The sequence below is a fragment of the Chiloscyllium punctatum genome, chromosome 1 (assembly GCF_047496795.1).
Source record: "Chiloscyllium punctatum isolate Juve2018m chromosome 1, sChiPun1.3, whole genome shotgun sequence".
NCBI lineage: Eukaryota > Metazoa > Chordata > Chondrichthyes > Orectolobiformes > Hemiscylliidae > Chiloscyllium > Chiloscyllium punctatum.
Genome location: NC_092739.1, coordinates 9,154,665 through 9,169,722, shown reverse-complemented (window position 1 = coordinate 9,169,722; position 15,058 = coordinate 9,154,665). Strand labels below are relative to the sequence as shown.

At 43.2% G+C, this 15,058-nt stretch overlaps 1 protein-coding gene across 4 annotated transcripts in view; it reads left to right on the top strand.

Moving 5' to 3' along the window:
• arhgap10 (Rho GTPase activating protein 10) overlaps window positions 1-15,058 on the top strand; it is a 205,769-nt gene that overhangs the window by 118,614 nt on the left and 72,097 nt on the right. For all 4 annotated transcript variants that reach the window (XM_072567806.1, XM_072567731.1, XM_072567637.1 and 1 more), the window contains 3 exons: window positions 1,656-1,734; window positions 13,469-13,508; window positions 13,820-13,885. In XM_072567806.1, the coding sequence (XP_072423907.1) occupies window positions 1,656-1,734; window positions 13,469-13,508; window positions 13,820-13,885 (185 nt within the window). The remainder of the gene's footprint in view (window positions 1-1,655; window positions 1,735-13,468; window positions 13,509-13,819; window positions 13,886-15,058) is intronic.

Below are 15,058 nucleotides of genomic sequence, written 5' to 3'. Positions count from 1 at the left end.
TGTCAGCACTGGTAGAAATAGCCAAAGGGCTACCTGCTGTATGATGTGGTTCTAAGATATCCTTTATATCTTTGAGATGTGAGTGTCGCTAGCAAATCCAACATCTGCCCTAACTGCCCTTGAACTAAATGACTTGCACAGTTATTACAGAGGGTAGTTAAAGATCTAACAAATTGTTTTTAGTTTCAAGTCGCTCATGGGCTAGACCTGGTAAAGATAGTTAGCTAATTTCTGATTTCCTTCAGTCAAGGGCATTGGGTACCAGATGAGCTTTGCAGCAATCCAAGGTAATCGTCATGGTCACCCTCAGAGTTTTGTTTTATATTCCAGATTTATTAACTGAATTTACTTTTCACCCATATCCCCAGAGCTTTAGCCTGAGTCTCTACATTATTTGTCCAGTGGCACTACCGACTTCTTGCTCCTGCTCTGTGTCTTGTGTCTTCCAAGTGATTCACTTTTCCCCATTTCACTCCGTTGCAGTGTTCCACAGAGATCGAAAGATACTTCCTTTCATTTTATGGGAATAGTGAAAGCGACTAATAGTAGTAAGGACTGCTTTGGCACTTCCCCTCCTTTGTTTGTCCAGCACAAATCTTTGAGAACCTTCAGAGTGTCATGGGATGTCTCTCTTCAACCAAAGGTTGCTGCCCTTGCCAAGGAGTGGGTCACCACCCATTTCCTGTCTGCTGATCTGACCATCTGCAGTCTCTTGTCTGTGTGAGGCCTCCTTTTCTGTCCAGAATCACTGGGACTGAGTTCATCTGCACTCAGCCCAACTGCTCCTGCCTTTGATGTCTGCTGTGAGCACTTTGCAGCTTGCTCTCAATATGTTTCTCCTTGGGTCTCCAGTCTCCATAGTAACTACGTCTCACAGGGTTTGTTGGGAAGAACTCATCGCTCCACTTTACCTTGAATTAAAGAGACAGTCCTAAGCATAACCCTCCTGTGACACCTCACATAGCTAGCAATGTTGTCAGTTTTAAAAATGACTGCTTCATGACCTACCAGATCAACCAAAAAAAAGCAGTTTACAAATATCATCAGCCCAAGCCACAATGGTTTACTGCTTGTTTTGTAGACATGTGACCAAAGCTGTCAATATGGGGGATCTGGTCTCGTGTTATAAAGGACTTTGGTAAACATGGTGGTTTATAATTACTAACTGTGGACAACCATGAGACTGATGTGTGACATGAGGGCCAAAATAATTCAGGGTGGATAGAATACAAATTAATTTTATAAAGTGACAAAAATGAAAACAATTTGGCAGCTGCAGGGCATTTTTTAACTGCAGAAGACCGATGATGAAGCTGTTGCAAATTTCTGACATCGGTTTGCTTTTCTGAGCGTCTGTATCCTTTCTACATTGTGATGTTCTGTTTCACTGCTGATGTGGAAGAACTCATTCAAATTGCTTGTTGCACTTTTGGACGCACTTGCTGAATTAATGAATTGTGGACATTATCCTGCTTTGACGTACATCAACTGTAAAATATTCGTCCTCTGCACTCAGTGTTAGGATCTCTGAAAAATATTTGGGTTATGAAAATGTCGCGAATGCATTCTGGAAGAATTTTCAATTTTGAAACTATAATGCGTGAAATGGCCTCCCATTTCAAACATATACTTTTTCATGTTGATATGTTTTGCAGGCAAGGTGTGATTACCATGCAGGCTATTACAGAAGATGATCGCAGGCAGTGGATGGAAGCTTTGGATGGAAAAGAACCAGTAAGTTAGAATGGACATTCAGTGCTTTGATGTTGTGTGGCTGTGAAACCTGGTGTTTAACAGTGATTTGATATTCTTTAATGTGTAGTGTGTTCTGCTGTAAAATGTAATAGAGTGAAATTGGTACACCGTGAGTTAAATAGGATTTAGATTGTGCTTTTTAATGCTTATTAAATGCACTGCTTACAGTGCAGTTCATTGAACAACCTGCTTTCTAACTTGACTGCGTTGAGCATTGGGCAGTAACGCAGAACTGAGCAAATTGTCAAAACAAATGCTGCACAGATAGCTTAGCAGCCATTTAACTCGTACAGTTAACCAATGAGCCAACACAGTGTGTATTTTCTTAGGGGAGGAGAGTGCTGAACATAAGTCCTTAAATTTATCAATGATCTCTCAGTCATAGCAAGAGGCATAGTGAGCTATTGATGGCAGTTCAGCGATTTTTCCAAGTACAAGGGGAAAATCGACATTTTTTGCCGTGGAAGCTGATGTGGGAAAATCTACAAAAGTGAAGAATTTCGTGAAAACTGAGCAAGAGTAAACTTACAGCTTTTTGACTATTGATCATCTTCAAAGTTACAGAAAATCTTTTTTTTTTTCCTTGACTTGATCCAGTCATCTGGTGTAAGAATTGGTAAAATTGCATGAAAGAACTTAGAAAGAAGTTGTGAAATATTGAAGACAAGCTAAAATAGTTTACATCTGGTGAGGACATTGACTTAACTATTTGCATTCAGGTAAATTATAGGGAGGGCCCACAACTGCTGCTGTTTCAGGTACACAGCACAAATTATCTACACTTCCAACTTCGACTTTTATATTAGAAAAGGGTACCCTCATCAGAGCGAACTGAAGTCATACAGCGTCAGTTCTGAGCAATTCTTCTTTTGAAAAGATAACATTGCTGATCATGGGACTGGGGAGTAATGCACTTGTGACAAATGACTGCGGAAAGAGGATTGCGTTCCTGGCTCTTGTGGTTATAATTGCATAACTTCACGACAGTCATGTTTCAGGGACTCGGCTGTGCAGCTGGGTGGACTAATTACTGTCTGGGTGTTAGCAACGTGTGTTCCAAATCGCAAGCATTGACTGGTTGTGCTCCTTTCAGTTAGATTTGCCAGTATTCAGGAATAACACGTGCTGCTGGGCTCACTCAGCACTTGGTTCTCACATCAAAGGAAACGCCACATAAGCTGAGTCTCGGGGAGAGTCTGGGAATTCAAAATAGGCAGCACATGTGGAAAGGTCAGCCAGTCACTGAAGAAAGGTGGGCTGCTCCTGAGGAAGGACCTTTCCCTACTGAGTCATTCTGTGACTCCAAGCTCATAAAGTCTGCAAAACTGATGACAGGAATATGCATGGATGTGCAAATCACTTGCCTTTTCACAGACCATAGTGTTTTCTGCACTTACAGATACTACACCCAAGTCAGATACTGCAACGGTCTCAAGAGTTTGCACACTGCCTTAGAAATAGCATTCAGGATCAGGAGGGACTCCTCAAGAGTATATCAGGAAGCATTTACTGGGAAACAGCATTTGCAGTTGTATTATATCACACTTGGGTTCTGAAAAGGGCGGCACGGTGGCACAGTGGTTAGCACTGCTGCCTCACAGCGCCAGAGACCTGGGTTCAATTCCCGCCTCAGGCGACTGACTGTGTGGAGTTTGCACATTCTCCCCGTGTCTGTGTGGGTTTCCTCCGGGTGCTCCGGTTTCCTCCCACAGTCCAAAGATGTGTAGGTTAGGTGAATTGGCCATGCTAAATTGCCCGTAGTATTAGGTAAGGGGTAGATGTAGGGGTATGGGTGGGTTGCGCTTCGGCGGGGTGGTGTGGACTTGTTGGGCCGAAGGGCCTGTTTCCACACTGTAAGCAATCTAATCTAATCTAAAATTCGGGCAAGTTCAGATAGTACCTGCCTGAAAAGAATAGTGATTATAGTGAGAGCTTGGTCTGTAGTCAGGGTGTGTGCCACAGGCAGGTGGAAGACAAGCCAACGTGGTACCTGGTATTGCCTTTAGGCAGTTGGCACAAGAAATGTCAAAGCTGAGAAAGGGCCCCCATTAACTGGATAAAGCAGGCAATTCCTGGTTCACGGACAGACAATGTCAGCACATTGAAACAAACTGACCAGGGGCAGACATTGCTGACACCGTTTAGCAGTAAATTGGAATGAGTGAGGCAGAATAACCTCACTGAGGAGGAGAAAGAACACCACAGTTACCACTTATTATTTTAAACAAGTGAACAACACACCAGCCCGTGTGTTCCAGTCTCCTATAGTTAGGAACCAGACACTCATGAAAGGATTCGCGTCAGGAAGTCCCAACGCCTTACTGAACAGTAAATGGCCATTACCCGGGATGTTTTGTTTGCGTCTTTATGATTGTAATTAGTCCGGGTACTAGAACGGCTTTGTCCATGTTTGTTAGCGCTCTTTTGGAGAAATTTCTTATCCATTCACCTGACCTGCCATTGTCATTACCTTGTATCAGTTTGGCCAGTTTCTCTCGAAGGATAAGCTTTTACTTTCTTCTGGTTCTGTGTTGTTTGATGTTGATGGCCTGTTCAAGAGTTGTGATCCACTGCTGGTCAGTTGTGTGCAAGTACAGTGATTTTTGATGCACCATTTCCCTCTTGTACCTGCAGAGGCATTCTTGGGCGTCATTGGTTATTACCCATAATATCCTATGGCCACTTTGTTTCCGTTATTAGGAAATTATTTTGCACCAAAGCTGCTGAATGTTTCCATTGTCATAAACGGGTAGAGCAGGAAGGAGAGTCCATCATCCAATTTGTGACCGCCTTAGAGGTTAGCGGAACATTTTGAATTTGGATGGTTCCTCTGAGACATCTTGCTGCACCATTTGGTTTCTGGCCTCTTGCTACAAAGCCGTCCAACAAGAAGAGACCTGGATTTCAAGGCACCTTTTGAAATAGCTACCTCGATAGAGTTGGCCACTAGTGAAGCAACGTAGTTGAGTGATAACACCCAGACGCATCAAGTAGCAGAGACTTGGCAGAGTGCGGTACCAACCACTGATCGTAAGACCATAAAGACATAGGAGCAGAAATTAGGCCATTCAGCCCATTGAGTCTGCTCCACCATTCATTCATGGTTAATCGGCTTTTCAAGGAGGAGAAAGCAAGGACTGCACTTGCTGGAGATCAGAGTTGAGAGGGTGGTGCTGGAAAAGCACAACAGGTGAGGCATCATCCGAGGAGCTGGAGAATCAACGTTTCAGGCATAAGCCCTTCATTGGGAATGGGCATCCTCCTGTTCCTCAGATGTTACACGACCTGCTGTGCTTCTCCAGCACCACACTCTCAGCTCTGATCGATGTTTCAACCCCGTTTCCCCACTTTCTTCCTGTGACGTTTGATTCCCTTGGCAATCAAGAACTTATCTATCTCTGTTTTAAATATACTCAACGATCTGGCTCCACAGCCTTCTGTGGCAATGAATTCCATAGATTCACCACTCTCTGGCTGAAGAAGTTTCTCCTTAACTCTGTTCTAAAGGATCTTCCCTTTACTCTAAGGCTGTACCCTGGGTCCTCATCTCTCCTGCCATCTTCCCAGTGTCTGCTGTGTCCAAGCTGTTCAGTGTTCTGTAAGTTTCAGTCAGAACCCCGCCCCCCCCACAACCCCATCCTTCAACCGAGTATAGTCCCAGAGTCCTCAAGTGTTCCTCATATGTTAAATGCCGCAAATGTGTCAAGAATAGTCTCAAGGAGTCAATGTGTTGAACTTGAGAAGCCCAGTGCCACAGAGGTAGACAGATGGTCATATTTCCTGTAAGAGAAAGGGTGTCTAAAGGAGACAATTCAGAGGACAAAGTATAAGCTAAAAATACAGCTAAAGAACCAGTGTGCCAAATTGCCACTTTGCATAGTAAAATGTGAATAATGTACATTATTTGGATGCTGCTGGTTAGAAACATTAAGGTTGAACTGAGGCCTGGTTATTAGGCTGGCAGGTTCAAACATGATGTTTGTAAAAGATCCTGGACAGATACAAAGATCTCTTCAAGGGAAGGAGGTGGCCGAATGGTATTATCGCTAGACTGTTAACCCAGGGACTCAAATAATGTTCTGGGGACCCAGATTGTCGAATACTGTCACAGCCGTTGGTGGAATTTGAATTCAAAAACATAAAATCTGGAATTAAGATTCTATTGATAACTATGAAACCATTGTCAATTGTTGGAAAAACCCATTTGGTTCACTAAGGTCCTTCAGGGAAGGAAATCTGCCATCCTTACCTGGTCTGGCTGACATGTGACTCCAGACCCACAGCAATGTGGCTGACTCTCAGTTGCCCTCTGAAATGGCCAAGCAGGCCATCCAGTTGTACCAATCACTACAAAGTCTCAAAAAAAAATGAAACTGGACCGATCACCCAGCATTGACCTTGGCACCAGAAAAGATAATGGCAGAAACTGCCCTGTCAACCTAGAAAAGTCCTCCTCACTAACATCTGGGAGCTAGAGCCAAAATTGGGAGAGCTATCTCACAGACCAGTCAAGCAGCAGCCTGACATAGTCAGACTCAAGGCATTATCCCTCACAGGCAAGGTCCTAGACACCAGCATCACCATCCCCGAGTATGCCCTGTCCCACCGGCAGGACAGACCCAGCAGAGGTGGCGGCACTGTGGGATACACTCTGGAGGGAGTTGCCTTGAGAGTCCTCAACATTGACTCCAGATTCCATGAAGTCTCTTTGTTTCATGTTAAAACATGGGCAAGGAAACCTCCTGCTGATACCACGTACTGTCCGCCCTTGGCTGATGAACCAAGACTTCACCATATTGAACAACACTCAGAGGAAGCACTGGGGATGGCCAAGGGCACAAAATATACTCTGGGTGGGGATTTCAACATCCACCACCAACAGTTATGTGGCAGCAACACTACTGATCAGATCCTAAAGGACATAGCTGCTAGACTGGGTCTGGGGCAGGTGGTGAGGGAACCAATGAGAGGGAAAAACATATTTGACCTCATTCTCACCAATCTGCCAGCTGCAGATGCATCTGTCCATGACAGTATCGGTAAGAGTGATCACCGCGCAGTCCTTGTGGAGATGAAGTCCCACCTTCACATTGAGAATAACTTCCATCATATTGTGTGGCACGATCACCATGCTAAATGGCTCAGACTTCGAGTAGATCTAGACTGGGCATCCATGAGGCACTGTGAGCCATCAACAACAGGAGAATTGGACTCCAGCACAATCTGTAACCCCATGGCCTGGCATATCCTCCCCGCAAACATTACCATCAAGCCAGGGGGATCAACTCTGGTTCAATGGAGAGTGGAGGAGCAGCACCAGGCATAGCTGAAGATGAGGTATCAACCTGGTGAAGCCACCAAACAGCAGAAGCAGCAAGCGATAGGCAGGGCTAAGCGATCCCACAATCAACGGATCAGATCCAAGCTCTGCAGTCCTGCCACATCCAGTCATGAATGGTAGTGAACAATTAAACAACTCACTGAAGGAGGAGGCTGCACAAATATCCCCCTCCTCAATAATGGAAGAACCCAGCATATCAGTGCAAAAGGTAAGACTGACAATTTTGCGGCAATCTTCAGTCAGAAGTGCTGAGTGGATGATCCATCTCGGCCTCCTCCAGTGGTCCCCAGTGTAACAGATGCCAGTCTTCAGCCGTTTTGATTCACTCCACATGATACCAAGAAACGGTTGGAGGCCCTGCACACTGCAAAGGCTACGGGCCCTGACAACACTCCAGCAATAGTACTGAAGACTTGTGAAGAATACCAACTGTCATTCCCCACATTAAACACCCGTCCGATACAGACAACTCCAATCTCCTGGACGGTAAGGGCATAAGATGGTTCACAGTATATGGTGCAAGCGTGTTTGAGGAGTACTTGGAAAAACATGGAGTCAGTTACATCTGCAAGAGGCACTATATCACCCTGCAGTAAACAGGCAGCTGCAGAGATTTGTACAAACCTTGAAGCAGGCCTTAAAGGCCTCGCAAGGGGAGGGGTCAGTGGGACGGTGACTGAACAAGTTCCTCAGCATGTGCCGTGTTCCTGTACAAGGGACAATCCAGTTCTCGCTGGTGTCCTTAATGAACAACCACCAACTGAGAACCAAGTTTGACCTACTGCGGCTGGAAGAGACCAGAGAGATGGTAGAGTGAAATCACCAAGGACAGATGTTCAGAAAGGTGGGACCCTCACTGTTGAGGGTGTTCCAAAGAGGAGCAACCATATTGGCAGAACTGTACATCTGGGGAAAATAGATCCCAGAGACTGTGATGGCTCAAACAGGACCATTGTCATATACGGTATAGACTAGGGATGAATGGCCTGGAGGAGACACAGACCAGCTAGTTACTGCACTGGGGAAGTCCCTCCTGAATACCAAGCCAGTCCAGATGGGAATGGTCGTGTTGACTGAGTCATGTGTCTCTGAGCCAGAGTTGGCTCTATCCAAGGAGGACACAGCAGCAAAGTCACAGGGTGACAACAGCCAATCAGAACGGGGTGTATCTGTGGATCAACAGAAGCTTCTGGAAGCCTGGGAAACCACCAGGAAAAGTTCCTGAGATGAGGACATGGTTTTCTAGAGACTACAATCCCCCCTGAGAGACTGATCATGTCAATGTAGACAATGGACAGAACATCCTGTATAGAGAGGGAGTGGTGATTCTTCCGTGATTGGCATGTTTTTGTAAATTTTCCTGAATATGTACTTATGTTGGCTACAATGCCTGTGTAATGTTGATAATTGTTGTATTTATTCATGTGAGTTTTAAAACAAAGGGAGAAGGGTGTTCAGAATAGATTTGGGAGTGCTACCCTTTAAGAGCTGGTCAGGTGACCTGGAGAGGCAGAGCTTGGCACCAGCCTAGAACCAGCTCTGGTGGTGTGGGCATTGTCAATAAAGTGTTCAGATTTGCCATTTGTCAACCTGATATGTAATTCCCAGTTCTGAAGGAAGCAACAACATAACAGCAGTTATCAGCCATTTGGATCTGGCCCCCTCTGAAAAGGTCCTCAACTCTGAGTTCAGACATGCTTCCCTCTTTGGTTACCTAGGAGAGATTATAGGATTAACAGCAGCTGTTAACTCCTGGTTAACTATAATGCAGACCTTACTTCAGTGGCTTCTTGGACACAAATGGCCCAATCTAAATCCTCACCCACCCCAAACACCCAAATGACCCACAGACTCCTGCACCATTCCCCCCCCCCCCCCGATACCCACTAACATGCCACCTCACCCACCATCTAGCCTATTTCTTCATCCACTACCTGGCACCTGCCTCTTATCCAGCCTGCAACCTATTCCCTCACTCACCTGGCACAATACCCCCTTACCAATGCACTTGCCTCCCTCATCCCTCTCCCATTTACCTGACCAATTTCTCTGAGTTGCTGTCAAAATGGCTTTGGACCTTTAAATATTTAGAGTTCTGGAACCCTATTGTAGTAAGAATGGGGCATGGTTCCTAAGGATGCTGATGCTGCCTATATGGTTTGCTAGACTGCATTTGTTGTAATGGATTCTGCATCAGATGGCTGGCTGGAAAGATCCTGGGTAGGTAAATGGATACATACAGATGAGGAAGGCCACCACTTCGACTGGGACAACCCACCCATCCTAGGACAAGCCAAACAGAGACACACATGAGAATTCCTAGAAGTATGGCATTCCAACCAGAACTCCATTAACACACACATCAATTTGAACCTCATCTTCCATCCTCTTGAGAAAAAAAAAGCAGAAAATGACATCACCAACACAGGAAATGACATCACCGACCCAAGGGAAACCTAAACACATAAATAGAAAATAGGCCAATGTTTCATCCGGAAGCTCACTGATGATGCTACCTAGTACGGTGATGATGAACATGAACCTTTCAGCTCAGCGAGCAAACATACATCCAGAACCTCAACCTGAGCTACAAATCTTCTCAAAACCCGGGTAACTTTTTGTCTGATCTGGCATGGAATCAGGAATTTCTGTCCTAGTGGGAAGACTCGGGTCATCATTTTGAAAGTTTGTTCCTTTATCTGTATTTCCAACAATCCATTCCCCACTAAACAGTTGCAACAAGAAAATATTAAATTTTGAAAATAAAAGACTGCCCGATTAAACATAAAATTTCTCCTTGGATAAAAGAGTGCTTTAAGCTTTCACCAGCCAAACCATGGAAAAGCCTGTACTAACTACATTGCTTTCAGTAGTTATTTTCAAAGCATTCTCTGCCTCTGGTTGTGACTTGTTGCTGCTCTGTAACATCAATGTCGATTATACTTCTTTATGTGGCTGTGCTGTCGAGTATATGATATACTTTCTATAAGCACAGTCGAGGGCACTTGACAGAGCACATCTTTATGCAATAAAACTTTGAAAATATTGTTTGAGAATGCCATTTTTGCTCCTTCTTTTTTGACATTCCTTGCTTGTGGGGAAGGATGTGTGTGCAGGTTATAGGGTAATGTGTGCCATGCTTTCAAATATCTCCTCACTGTTCACAAAGCCATCAGTCTGGGGAAGTCTGTAAAGGTATGAGTGACATGGCTTGTTCTTAGAAACAAATGTGTTCTTACGCATTATTATTTAGAGATGTTTACTGGCCCTTTGGATGCACAGTAAGTGATGGATCTTGAAATAATGAAAGGGAAAATTTGTGAAAGATTAACATCTTCTACCTAATTTCCTGAAAATGTACGTCCCCTCTCAAATGTCTACTTTTAAAGCTCCTGTGCAAGTTGTCCAAACTTATAAAGAAAGCTTCTGAAATGTGGAGTCGGCTGGAGTGCCCTTTTAACTTGTTCTAGGATTTGAATTTTTTTTTGTTTCTTAATGATGAGAAATAAGCATCGTGTTCATGTTGCCAACTCAAGTTGGTACTGATCAGGCATAGAACATTGAACATTACAGCGCAGTATAGGCCCTTCGGCCCTTGATGTTGCACCAACCTGTGGAACTAATCTGAAGCCCAACTAACCTACATTATTCCATTTTCATCGATGTGTTTATCCAATGACCATTTAAATGCTCTTACAGTTAGTGAGTCTAGTTCTGTTGCAGGCAGCACATTCCATCCCCTTACCGCTCTCCGAGTAAAGAACCCACCTATGACATCTGTCCGATATCTATCACCCTCTCAATTTAAAGTTATGTCCCATCATGTTAGCCATCACCATCCGAGGAAAAAGGCTCTCACTGTCCACCTATCTAATCCTCTAATCATCTTTTATGTCTCTGTTAAGTCACCTCTCAACCTTCTTCTGTCTAATGAAAATAGTCTCAAGTCCCTCAGCCTTTCCTCATAAGACCTTCTGTCCAGACCAGGCACAACCCTGGCAAATCTCCTCTGCACCTTTTCCAAAGCTTCCACATCCTTCCTGTAATGGAGCGACCAGAACTATACACAATATTCCAAGTGCAGCCACACCGGAATTTTGTACAGCTGCAACAGGACCTCATGGCTCCGAAATTCGATCCTGCTATGAATAAAAGCTAACACACTGTATACCTTCTTAACAACCCTATCAACCTGGGTGGCAACTTTCAGGGATCTATGTACATGGACACCGAGATCTCTCTACTCATCTACACTACCAAGCATCTTACCATTAGCCCAGTACTCTATTCCTATTACTCCTTCCAAAGTGAATCACCTCATACTTTTCCACATTAGACTCTATTTGCCACCTCTCAGCCCACCTCTGCAGCTTATCTATGCCCCTCTGTAACCTGCAACATCCTTGCGCACTATCCACAACTCCACTGACCTGAGTGTCATCTGCAAACTTACTAACCCGTCCTTCTACGCTCACATCCAGGTCATTTATAAAAATGACAAACAGCAGTGGCCCCAAAACAGATCCTTGTGGTACACCACTAGTAACTGAACTCCAGGATGAACATTTCCCATCAACTACTACCCTGTCTTCTTTCAGCTCGCCAATTTCTGATCCAAACTGCTAAATCACCCCCAATCCCATGCCTCTGTATTTTCTGCAATAGTCTATCGTGGGGAACCTTATCAAATACCTTACTGAAATCCATATATACCACATCAACCACTTTACCCTCATGCACATTCTCAAAGAACTTAATAAGGTTTGTGAGGCATGACCTACCCTTCACAAAACTGTGTTGACTATTCCCTAATAAAATTGCTCCTTTCTTGATGATTATAAATCCTATCTCTTATAATCCTTTCCAATACTTTACCCACATCTGAAATAAGACTCGATGGTCTATAATTACCAGAATTGTCTCTACTCCCCTTCTTGAACAAGGGGACATAATTTTCTATCTACCAGTCTTCTGGTGCTATTCCTGTAGACAATGACGATTTAAAGGTCAAAGCCAAAGGCTCTACAATCTCCTCCCTGGCTTCCCAGGGAATCCTAGGGTCAATCCCATCCGGCCCAGGGGACTTAACTATTTTTACACTTTCCAGAATTGCTAACACCTCCTCCTTATGACCTCAATCCCATCTAGTTTAATAGCTTGTATCTCAGTATTCTCCTCAACAACATTGTCTTTTTCCTGTCTGAAACCTGACGAAAATTATTCATTTAGCTTCCCCTATCCCTTCAGACTCCATGCACAACTTCCCACTACTGTCCTTGTCAGGCCCTAACTTTCCCCTGGTCGTTCCTTTGTTCCAGAGTCGAGCACAGTTTGTTCAGAACTGAACTCTCTTGATTTGGCAACACAGCTCAGCATGCTATTTATCTTGGTTTTATGTTATTATGCAAGGAGTAAACATGGTCAGTTCAGAGCCTACTGTCACTTCCAGTTTCTTGCTTGGTCAGTTCTGTGCCATTCGTTAAAGAACTCTCCTTTTTTTTTCTTAAAGCTCTTTGATTTCTGTTGTAGGTCTTTTTCACTTGTTGGCAGCTTCCCACCTATTACTTTCCTGAGTGTCATCTGTAAATTTGATTGGCTTTCATTGTGCTTTTGAACATGGTCATTTGCCGGAACAAAAGCCATAAATTGGGATTGGGAGCTTAAAGTGCTTTCAAGTGCTTGTCTATTTAGATATTTTACCAAGAAAAGCAAGTATAATTGAGAACATTAATGTAATAGCATTTACAGGATGCAAGGAATTACAGCTTATGAGAGTTGGGGTAAATGTACAATACAACTTCACCTTCCCTTTACAGTAGATACTATTTAGTCAGTTCAGATGGAAGTTTACAAGTGCTTTGCAAGAATAGTCACCAACTAATGGAAAAATAAACTCTACGTAAAAAGAACTATTTAGAAAAATGCTAAGTTGCATTTAGATATAATTCTTATTCGATTATTTGATTATTATAATGTTGGTGGACTGATACATGTCTTTGTTGGATAACTCTTACAACCACGCCAGTGTTGAATATAGTGCCTTGCTTTCCTTTGGACCTAACCGAGGATGTTAAGCGGGATTTCCCTGGTATTTGGACAACCTAGCATCTCCATATGTTTTGCCGAGGCTTGTCACCTAAAGTGGACCCTCTCTGGTCTCGCTTCAGTGTTTGCAATAAAGGTATTAGATAAATGTTCATTTTCTTGCCTTGGCTAATGACTGTGATCAAGGCCATGAAATGACAGTACAGATGTTTTCAGATTCCACAGTATGGCTAAGTCCTTAATTATAGAGATGGATTTACTCTGTCTCTTAAATGTTCCAGTGATTTTCTTTCTTGAGTGTTGTAACAATGTTTCTTTCAATGGCAGGTATATTTAATTACTAGGAGTAATTCCAAGAAAGAAGGAAGTAAGTATATCCATATATATTGAAATATTAAATCTTGTTATGGATTATCTACCATTCGCATGATTTCTTTTGCCTCATTCAACCTCTGAACTAATGTTTTGCATAATTTTATCGAGTCTCTTGTATCCTCAGGTGAGGTGTCAGCATTATTAGTTTTCCTTCTAATACAATAAAATTAAGGTTTATATTTTTAATTGCTGTCATTATGTTGTCAACCCATTGAAAAATCATGCACAAAAATCTTTCATTTTAAAATGAAGTGTTTAGTATTTACTAATGCAACAAAGGCAACTTTATTTTCTTTTCCGAAGGTGTACAACTAGATGAGATGGGTTTCAAACTAATAAAGAAGTGCATCCATGCTCTTGAAACACGGGGTAATGCAATATTTTATTTGACATTTGAAACCAATTATATTAAAGCAATGTGTTGAAGTGAGTAATATTTTATAATTTTTAAATATTTTGAATATGAAGGAATTAACAATATTGATGTTCTCTGTCACTGTCTTGCCACACTTAAAATCATTGTAGATGTGTATGTTGAGTTGTCTTTTTTAATGCATGCACTTAATTGACCTTATTAGATTATATCAACAATTAGTTTTCTTTAATGCATTTGTGAGGATTTTCAAATGTGTCTTCCACAACTTCAAAACAAACCACCTTACTGTCAATAATAGCATCATAGAGTCATAGAGATGTACAGCACGGAAACAGACCCTTCGGTCCATCCCGTACATGCCGACCAGATATCCCAACCCAATCTAGTCCCACCTGCCAGCGCCCGGCCCATATCCCTCCAAACCCTTCCTATTCATATACCCATCCAGATGCCTTTTAAATGTTGTAATTGTACCAGCCTCCACCACTTCCTCTGGCAGCTCATTCCATACACGCATTACCCTCTACGTGAAACAGTTATCACTTATATCTTTCCCCTCTCACCCTAAACCTATGGCTTCTAGTTCTGGACTGCTGCCTCCCCCCCCCCCCATTTATCCTATCCATGCCCCGCATGATTTTATAAACTCTATAAGGTCACCCCTCAGCCTCCGACGCTCTGGGGAAAACAGTCCCAGCCTCTCCCTACAGCTCAAATCCTCCAACCCTGGCAACATCCTTGTAAATCTTTTCTGAACCCTTTCAAGTTTCACAACATCTTTCCGACAGGAAGGAGACCAGAATTGCACGCAATATTCCAACAGAGGCCTAACCAATGACCTGTACAGCCACAACATGACCTCCCAACTCCTGTACTCAATACTCTGACCAATAAAGGAAAGCATACCAAACGCACCTTCACTATCCTATCTACCTGTGACTCCACTTTCAAGGAGCTATGAACCTGCACTCCAAGGTCTCTTTGTTCAGCAACACTCCCTAGTTTATAGTAAGCATATAGTTAATTATTTTAAAGCAATGATCTATGCACATAATACACATTTCATTGGTAGTAACATTTAAAAAAAAACAAGCGCAATGGATAATGTCTCTGCCTCTCACCCCCCCCCCCCCCCCGCCGAGCTGTTCAAGTCCCGCTCCAGGATT